Genomic DNA, 8,597 nt, shown 5'->3' with positions numbered 1-8,597 from the left:
AATAAAATTACAGTTAGGGGATCTAATGTTATCACATAGCTACAGTTAAGTTAGCAGTGTTGTGCAGTAGTGAAATCAGTAACTGGCTTGTATGATGGCTTCTAAAAGCATCTGTTCCCAGAGTTTCTTGTTATTTTTATATATGCATATAAAATAATCTGTTGTGGACAGCCATAAACATTTTGTAAACATGGTAAAGTGTTAACTTCTCCCAGCCAGTACCATTTTCCCCTCATTTTAGGTATGTTAAAAGTCATCTGGGGGGGGAGGGAGGGGAAGGGAAGAATTCGACTTGACTTCATAATTAAAAATCGATTGTCAGTATACATTTAAGTTTTTAAAACCTAAATGTTGCAAGTACAGAGTAAAGAATAAGCTGTCCAGGAAGCACACAAATTTTCTCCTCTCGGGAGCTTTATAAAGGGATTTTGAACCTTGATGGCGAGAATCCCAAACAAGAGTAAAATGAATTCTTTTTATTGCAAACAAACGTCTAAATTAATTTCTCCACCCAGTTTCTTTAGAAAGAAAAAGAAATCAGCAGGCTAAGGAGATACCCATTCAAGAACTGACATGATTAAAAATTAAGATATAAATGGGTGACTCACAATTTCATTAGCTTACAAAGAAGGTGGAGTTAACTACTACAAGCACACTAGTTATACAGTATTTTGTGGGAGAAGGGCATACAGACATAGCTAACTTCATATAGATCCCATTAGACAACTGGATTTACAACAAGTTTTTTTAATAAGAAATGGGCAAAGCCAGCTTTCTTTTCAGAATCAAAATGCAGAACAAATGGAAAAATTATGGTATTTAACCTTCACAAGTTTGAGCCTCCACAAATAATGCAACCAAGTTTTTACATTTTTTAACAGCCCTTCTACATACACTCCATCTTCTCTATCTCAGTTCCAAGTTTTATCTTCAGTCCCAATTATGCCAATTCCATAGCTATTTAAAAAGAAAAAAGCCTTCCCAGTTATTGCCAGAAACTACCATTTTCCTGCCCCCTCCGCTGCTCAGCAACTAGAGAGGATGGAGTGTAATAGGAGCGGTACAGAGTCGTATGCAATTCATGAGGACCACTCAGTCCTGACATGAATCTGGTTGCTAACATTTCTACTATATTGTGACAATGACTCCCGACTGTTATCTCTGTGAGAAATGGGGGGAGTAAATTCTTAATAAAAGACACCAGGTACAAAGCAACATTTTACTTTTGTTGTGATAAAAAAAAAAGTCACATTTTACAGATAAAATGGAGAACCCTGAATACTGACACATTCTCTTATCGTGCACAATGCTGAGCTTCTCTTACGATTCACTTTAAAACTGCAATTAAAAATGTACAAAAAAGAAAAGAAAAAAAAATCAACCCACAAAGCTTCTAAAAAAGGAACCCGCAGGCACTTCCTCTTGTGGAATGTTTAAAAAGTTAGCCTACTAAAGAAAACAGTCGACTTCTTGTGAAGGTTTTGGAGAAATATGTATCAGTTCGTTTTATTTGGGTATTCAATAATATCCTTGGTGATAATGCTGACTCCATGGCTTCTGACCCCAGAATTGCTGTAAGAGAAAATTTTTTTTTTAAAGAAAAAAACATCAATATGCCACTCAAACTGCTTTTAGGAAATGACAATGAATCTAATTCAGAGTAATTGCTGGAAACAAATTTATACCTGTCATAGCTGATAGTTCTATCAAACCAGATTTTAGTATATTTGTATTATTAATACCCCAATTATCATCAGTAAACACATTACAAAAAAAAAGAAACATCATGGCTTGGTTAGTTAATACAATTAAAGCTAGCAGTAACAAGAACAATATGCATTAAATACTACTACTTTACTTAAAAAATGTTACAGGAAACTCCGACCTATTTTGCATTCAAAAGATGACTACAGCTGCAACACAATTCACACCTTGCCCTGTTAACACTTAAACACACTTCAAACCCTACAAGATCTTTTTCAAGACTTACTCTTATGAACTCAAAATACAATTAAAATGTACATAAACATGTAAGGCATTACTTACACCCTGCTGCCACTGGTTGTAGCCCTGAGATTGATTTTTGTAGCCACGATTGTTTCCTCGTCCTCTGAAGTTCTACAAAACAGGAAATAACTTTTAAGAACTCTCAGCACAACTTGTGGGGTCTGCACATGGGAAGAGGGCAGAGAAGTGGATGTCAGCCACTAAGCTCTGGGACCCACCCCTCCACTGGGGTTGTCAGATGTTTCCTTTATTCACTAGGAGGCTTTCCTCTCCTAGTCAGTATTCCAGACCTGCTTCTAGTTAGCATACCAGGATTAACACATTTTACCAACAGCTGTTTGCTCTCTCTGGACAATGCATTGTGTTTTCCCTATAATTCTTAACCAAGCCATGCAAAAGAAGCTTTTACCAGTCCTGACTGTATCCACAGACAAGCTGGCAGACAGCCAGAGCTGCCATTACCTGGTTGTAGTTCCCTCGGTTGGGCATGCCACCTCTGTTGTAGTTCCCTCTGTTTGAATAACCACCACGGCTGGGAAAAACTGGGCCCCGAGGGTATGGATAGCCAATTCCTCCACTTCCTCCGCCACCTCCGCCTCTCTGTGGCATATTGCCCCTTCTGTTATAGCCACCTCGATTCCCAGGAGCTAAAAATCAAGAGATCTTTAGTTAACAGTGCTGGACCTCCTATATGCCAAGTTTTTCTTTCTGGACTACTACCTTAACTTTAGGAGAAATTACGTGTTTAAATACAAGTTTAAACTAGTTGTGTTCGAAATCAATTTACTTATCAGTATCTGTTATCAAGAATACTTTTAACTATTTACTAGGGAATGAGTATCAGTTAGGAAGAAATGGCAATGTTACTTAAATTCATTAACTAGACCCAAGCCAGTTTAGCAACTGTTTCAAAACCTTGCACATACAGATGCTCAACCTTTAAAGAAAATTAACTTGCCCCCTCCTCTGAAGTTTCCGCCACGCATATTGAATCCACCACGTCCTCGATGGCCACCGCCTCTGTTAAACTGGTTCTTGCCACTCTTATTCTTGTTACTCTTCTTTGAGCCAGTGTTTTGTTTCTTTTCTGGTGGAAGAGCCTTTTTGCTTTCTTCCTTATACTGCTCCAAAAGCTTTTGGGCTTCCTCCTTCTGAAGTTCAACATAGGTTATTTCATCAAAGCACTCAGCTACCTCTGGCAGTGTAAAGTTCCCTACAAGGAATAAAGTCAGATTAACAAAATCCCATTGTAAGCTTGCAATCCTAAAGCTTTACGATTCTTGAATGGTTTTTAAACTCCTCTATCCATCGCTCAATGACTCTTCCTAAAACACAGAAGTCAGATACTCCTATCTCGAGTTGTACTATAAAACACAAATCACCAAGAGAGATTTAACACAGTAAAAACAGAATTAAGACCCATGCCTTTCATTTTGAGGACTGCATGTTCTGGTAGGTCTTTCCCCTCTACTTCTGCTTTCTTCTGTGTTCTTTGCTTGTAGTCTTCATCTTTTGGGCAAACTACAACAGCTTTTCGTTGAAAGCCCGCGAACAAGCACATTTTTCTCCTCTGGGCAGCAGCAGACACATTTGTCTTAAAAAAAGAGAAACAAATTAGAAGTTTAAATAATCCCATTCATTCCACACAAACCCACTGTTATTTTTTTCGGATTGAAAGCTAGAATTTACCTGATCCAAAATGAAGTTTCGCTTCTTACGAGCTGCGATCTCAATAAACTTTCCAAGACACTGTGGAGCTCTCTGCAACAGTGTGTTCAGTTTTCCAGTATCTGCCATTTGCTTCTTAAATCCTGCCACCTATTATAGAAGTTACAATTTTCCTTACATTTGTGTATCTCAAGCCAAGCTTTTCATTAGCATTAGTGTAAATCTTTATAGAAAGTTAGGTATTTTGAAATTTAAAGTTTTTCTTAATTGCTATACAATTCAATTTATTTAGCTGATGGATGTTAGTAACTGGAAGAATTCTACAGAAAATTAAGCCTGGTTATTTGAAATCTTAAGTTTAAGATTCTGACTTAACCAATTTATCTTTCCACAAACTCCCAGCTCTGAATTAATGTCTACGTACCATCATTTTATCCATAATGGTGTTTGTTCCAAGAATGTTGTATTTACCAGGATTTTCTGCCGCATGTTTAGTAACCCAGGTAGTTTTTCCAGCTCCTGGCAAGCCAATCATCATAACAACCTAGAATGGAAAGAAATTTTATTTCTATGCCTATCTGTTAATAGCTACCTAATGCTTTTGTTTTTTAAAAACCCAGTTTAACACATCTAAGTGTTCACAGCTGCTATAATAACAGGGTTATTGCATTTGTGGGCAATTAACACTCCACACAAAATGGAGATAGCTTCCCAAAAAACCCCACTGCTTGACGTCAGCAAGTGTAGCAGAAAGTAAATGAAACTAGTCAAACAGCTTGCTCACCGAAATAATCATTTTGCCAAGCAAAAGTTATCAATGTTTCTCTGAATTAAAAACCACTTACTTCACAATCTTTCTTCTCTTCAGGCCCTTTTGGTCCTCTAACTCGATCCTCTAAGGGGACATTCTGGATGAAAGTATAGTCTTCAGGTATTGGGAAATATGGCTTTTCCTTTTGACCAAAATTAAATTCAACTGCACAGTTGTGGCAGAGAACATGTGGGAAGAGTGGACGTCCAGCAAGAACTTCCTTACTAATTTTGAAGGCAATGCCAAGGTCTTGTCCATTCTTAGCATAGGAGAGTTCTACTTCATCACTGTCAAAGTTCTGTTTATGGAGAGGCAGAAACATTAGTTTTAAATGTTTCCTAGAAGCCTTCTAAAATAACGGCAAACTAGGGATAAAGGTCATTCTACTTTAAAACACATGTAGGTCACACAGTAAGGGCTTGCTAATGGTTAAACAATTAAACCTTGTATCTAATAGCAGAATCAAATATTGACTTGGGAGGTAATAGGTTTTCCAGTCAATTTCATCCATATCAGTTTTCAGTTAAATTAAGCTGAAAACGACAATAATGCAGCTTTGTAAAAAGCTCATCTTGAACTTGCCAATTATACATGGAAAAACTAGCTGACTTACAGCAAAACATGTGATCACATCATTTTCATCAAACTTTTCTCCATAATCTTCAGTCTCACAGTTGCATGTTTTTATTCCTTTTAAAGAATACCCATAAGAAAATTCTTCTTCACCTAAGAAAATAACTTGCATTTAGTCAAGTTTTCAAAAGCAGTCCCAATAGCCCATGTTATTTACTACTCACTACACTGCAATCAAAAGAGCAGTCAAAATATAATCTACTAGTCTTTCACTTACACTGTACTAGGTAAGACACAAAGAGAGCTGGGTTGTCAAACTGAACATGGAATATATTCTATCTTAAACCGGTTATAAAAACCAAATAAACTTAAAAATTAAACCCATATCCAGTCTCTAAAAACAGTCAAGTTTAGATTTAAAAAGGCCAGTTTAGAATGTCTTCTTGACTGCTAAAAAAACACTTTGAGAACACGCGAATACATTAAGTGAAATGGAAAACTTTACCAAGCAACATTCCACTTGTGGTTAGTGACCAACCAATCCGAACTTCATGTATGTCAATATCTTTAGTATACAAATGTCTTACTGGGATCTTCTCTGTAACCTAAAAGTTAAATCATAAATGATCACACACTAAGCCAAGAACAGGAATGATTAGCTGAGCCCTGGCTTATTTCATTTGGACCAAGGACTAATTAATTCTTCCGTTATTATCTATACATAAAGACAACCACTTGAACCCCATCCAACATTCGTAAGAAATTTCAAAATAGAGGTCATGGCTTAAAAATGTTTTAAATAAGATATTCTCCATTCAGAACCAAAACTAATCTTGAGGACATTTTCCAAGTGCCTATAAAAATGGAAAACCCCCCTGAAGTAAAAATAAAAAATGTATAGCCTGACCTAAGGCAAATCCTGATCAAATATGTTCAACTGTTTACGAAACAAAGCTTCCAAGACTCTCCCCTAGTCCACAGGCCTAAGAAAAACATTTACCTTCATCTCAAAACAGACTTTGCCTTTTGACACACCGTAGGACGCCCTTCCTCCAGCCCAAAGAAAAGCAAAGCTCTCCATGGTAAGGGAAGATGCGCTGAGGCGATCTCTCGATATTTTAAAATGTAGATCACAATTATCTGTAATTATATCAAATACCGTATTATTTCTTTTGACAACCAGTGTAAAAACGTCTGCTACGTAGACAAAACTAGGTTATTAAATTAGTGCACATTTCTTAAATGCTACATAGAAATTGTTTGTAGTTCATGCTGCTATTCTGATTTCAGTTTAAGCCCCACTCCCACCAAGTCACTGCCAAATTAGACTTAAGTGTACACTAGTAACTAAGAGCAACCAAGGCTTTACATGTATATTTTAAGTTTATAAAGTAAGACAATGACATCAATACATACCTGCTCTGCTCTTTACCTTGACTTAGAGGCAAGCAGTAGAGGATAGCAGGAAACCAAAGTGAAGCATGCCAGAACCAGCTAGAGTTTACCAGTGCCATAATAAAACTGAAGGGAGGCCACGGACCAAGTATTATCTTACAAGAGTATGAGTTTTTGATCCTGCACTTTGAAATTTTAAAGCACCAGGGACTCTGGATCCTAAATTCTCTTCTAAAACTTGGGAAGGCAACCTCAATCTACAAAGCAGAAGCCTGATGCAGTGGTGTTAACACCGACAACTTTAGATCCCATTCCCAAAGCTTTCCTGTTAGTCAAAAACTGTGAGGGATTATTCACTTTTAGGATTATCCAAATCCCAAATCTTCAATCTGGCTACCTTTCGGTCACAGGATTATCAGCGTGCACCTTCTCAGAATTCCCAAAGGAGAACTAAAATTTAGAAAGCGGTTCTCATTTATGTAAGGGAAGTGGATACTTTTCAATTCAACAAACTGCATCTGAACCCAGTATTATGCTTAAATTTCAAGGTGATCAGCTTAAAAAAACAAAAAATCCACCGTCTGCTTTTTAGCAGTCTAGTTACCTTCTTAAATCACTTCATTATCTTGCAAATTCCCTAAGGAATTTATATTTAACTGAATTTAACATAAAACTTTCACCGTTACTTTCCCCACGTGCATTTTTTAAAAAATTTGAAATATCAGACTTCACTATCAACTACCTACAAAGGGTACATACTAAGAAATCAAATCTTATGTGTACTCTATGACAAATCTCAATAGGAATTTATTATCAGGGTAAAATCCAAGTTCTACAGGGCTTAACCTATTTTTCATTGTTCTGTTCACCACTTACAGAACTGCGCTTCCTAATCAAATACTACACATCAGCAAAATTTTGTCATAAAAAAATGACAGCCAAGGCCCATTTGGAGGTTTGCAATACTTCCTCATACTCAATTGCAACCCAACTGGGTAAAGTAGCAATATTTACAGCGCTGCCATGATACCATCGCTGCTGAAGAAAGCTAGTGGCCCAGTGATAGCCCACTGCTGCTGCCCCAGGTCTTTGGAAGAAATCAACTTATGTTAAAGCAGCAGCTACTGAACTGGAATTGAGAACAAAAGAATGGTTATTGATAAAGTAAATTACAATCTTTTAGAATAGGGAATATACTTGTGTGCTATGGGAAAAACCATTAATAAATATTAAACTAGCCGAAAGAGCTCACTTAATATATAATTCCACAAGAAATTACCTTACAGTCAAAGCCTAGGACACATTATTCATCTTTCAAGTTTCAGCTAACTAGTCAAAAATCAGCATTAACTAACATTCCCGTGACTACGTTCAAATACATTTAAATTAATTTACCAAAACCTGCAAAACACCCAGTACAGCTAGGGCAGAGTTAAACATTAAGCTACTGGAACGAAAACAAAAGCCTTCCACCTCCCTGCTTTTACAAAACCCCTCTCCGTTCACTGATTTTTCTGCCTTTAAGGTCAATGCCCTGCAGTTAAGTTTTCTAACACTGTGGAGCCAACACCAGCCCACGACTGGAGAGAAACCACTTCACTTACAAGTATCAAGACAAACCACTGTGTCATCGAAGTGCTCGTCTTCTTCTTCAACAGGTGGCTGGGGAGACTTGGCTCTGAAAGACAGAAATGTCTCCTGGTTCAGCTTTCCCCACGGGAGGTAAGAACCGCCACAGGTAAAGCCGAGCCAGCGTCCTCTACCTGCTGTACTTGTTCTCTTCAATATACTCAAAATATCCACGGCCATGATCTTCTCGGGGTCTTTTAACACCCCGCTTTTTATCTCCGCCCTTCTGCTCTGTTTTGCCGTCTCCTACAACACACAACACGCCTCTGTGAAGGCCCAGGCCGAGGCCGACACACACAGCCCCTTTCCGTCCCGGGGCGCCGGCGGATTCGCCTCTCGGCCCGTGCTCCCGTCGGCTGCCACCGACCCAGGCAAACACGCATTCAAGCAGGCGGCTACGAACGGGGTTCAGGCTAGTGACGCAATCTACAACCCAGACGGGATTCGTGCGGCCCGTCTCGTGGAAAATTCGAGAAAGCGCCCGAAAAGGACCCGGCCGGGCCGCGGGCCCACG

At 38.3% G+C, this 8,597-nt stretch overlaps 1 protein-coding gene across 2 annotated transcripts in view; it reads right to left on the bottom strand.

Moving 5' to 3' along the window:
- Positions 1–461: 461 nt before the first annotated feature.
- HNRNPU (heterogeneous nuclear ribonucleoprotein U (scaffold attachment factor A)) overlaps positions 462–8,597 on the bottom strand; it is a 9,442-nt gene continuing 1,306 nt past the window's right edge. The window contains exons 2-14 of one of the 2 annotated variants that reach the window (XM_004691040.2): positions 8,218–8,347; positions 8,059–8,132; positions 6,060–6,199; positions 5,565–5,664; positions 5,100–5,212; positions 4,521–4,784; positions 4,100–4,219; positions 3,697–3,825; positions 3,433–3,601; positions 2,966–3,220; positions 2,470–2,654; positions 2,047–2,118; positions 462–1,572 (exon numbers count right to left, since the gene is read on the bottom strand). In XM_004691040.2, the coding sequence (XP_004691097.1) occupies positions 1,519–1,572; positions 2,047–2,118; positions 2,470–2,654; positions 2,966–3,220; positions 3,433–3,601; positions 3,697–3,825; positions 4,100–4,219; positions 4,521–4,784; positions 5,100–5,212; positions 5,565–5,664; positions 6,060–6,199; positions 8,059–8,132; positions 8,218–8,347 (1,805 nt within the window). In that variant the 3' untranslated portion in view covers positions 462–1,518. The remainder of the gene's footprint in view (positions 1,573–2,046; positions 2,119–2,469; positions 2,655–2,965; positions 3,221–3,432; positions 3,602–3,696; positions 3,826–4,099; positions 4,220–4,520; positions 4,785–5,099; positions 5,213–5,564; positions 5,665–6,059; positions 6,200–8,058; positions 8,133–8,217; positions 8,348–8,597) is intronic. The other variant, XM_004691041.2, reaches the window with a different exon arrangement.

This window comes from Condylura cristata, unplaced genomic scaffold (genome assembly GCF_000260355.1).
Source record: "Condylura cristata isolate star-nosed mole 26May11 unplaced genomic scaffold, ConCri1.0 scaffold00029, whole genome shotgun sequence".
Lineage (NCBI taxonomy): Eukaryota > Metazoa > Chordata > Mammalia > Eulipotyphla > Talpidae > Condylura > Condylura cristata.
This window is presented reverse-complemented; position numbering and strand designations above follow the sequence as displayed.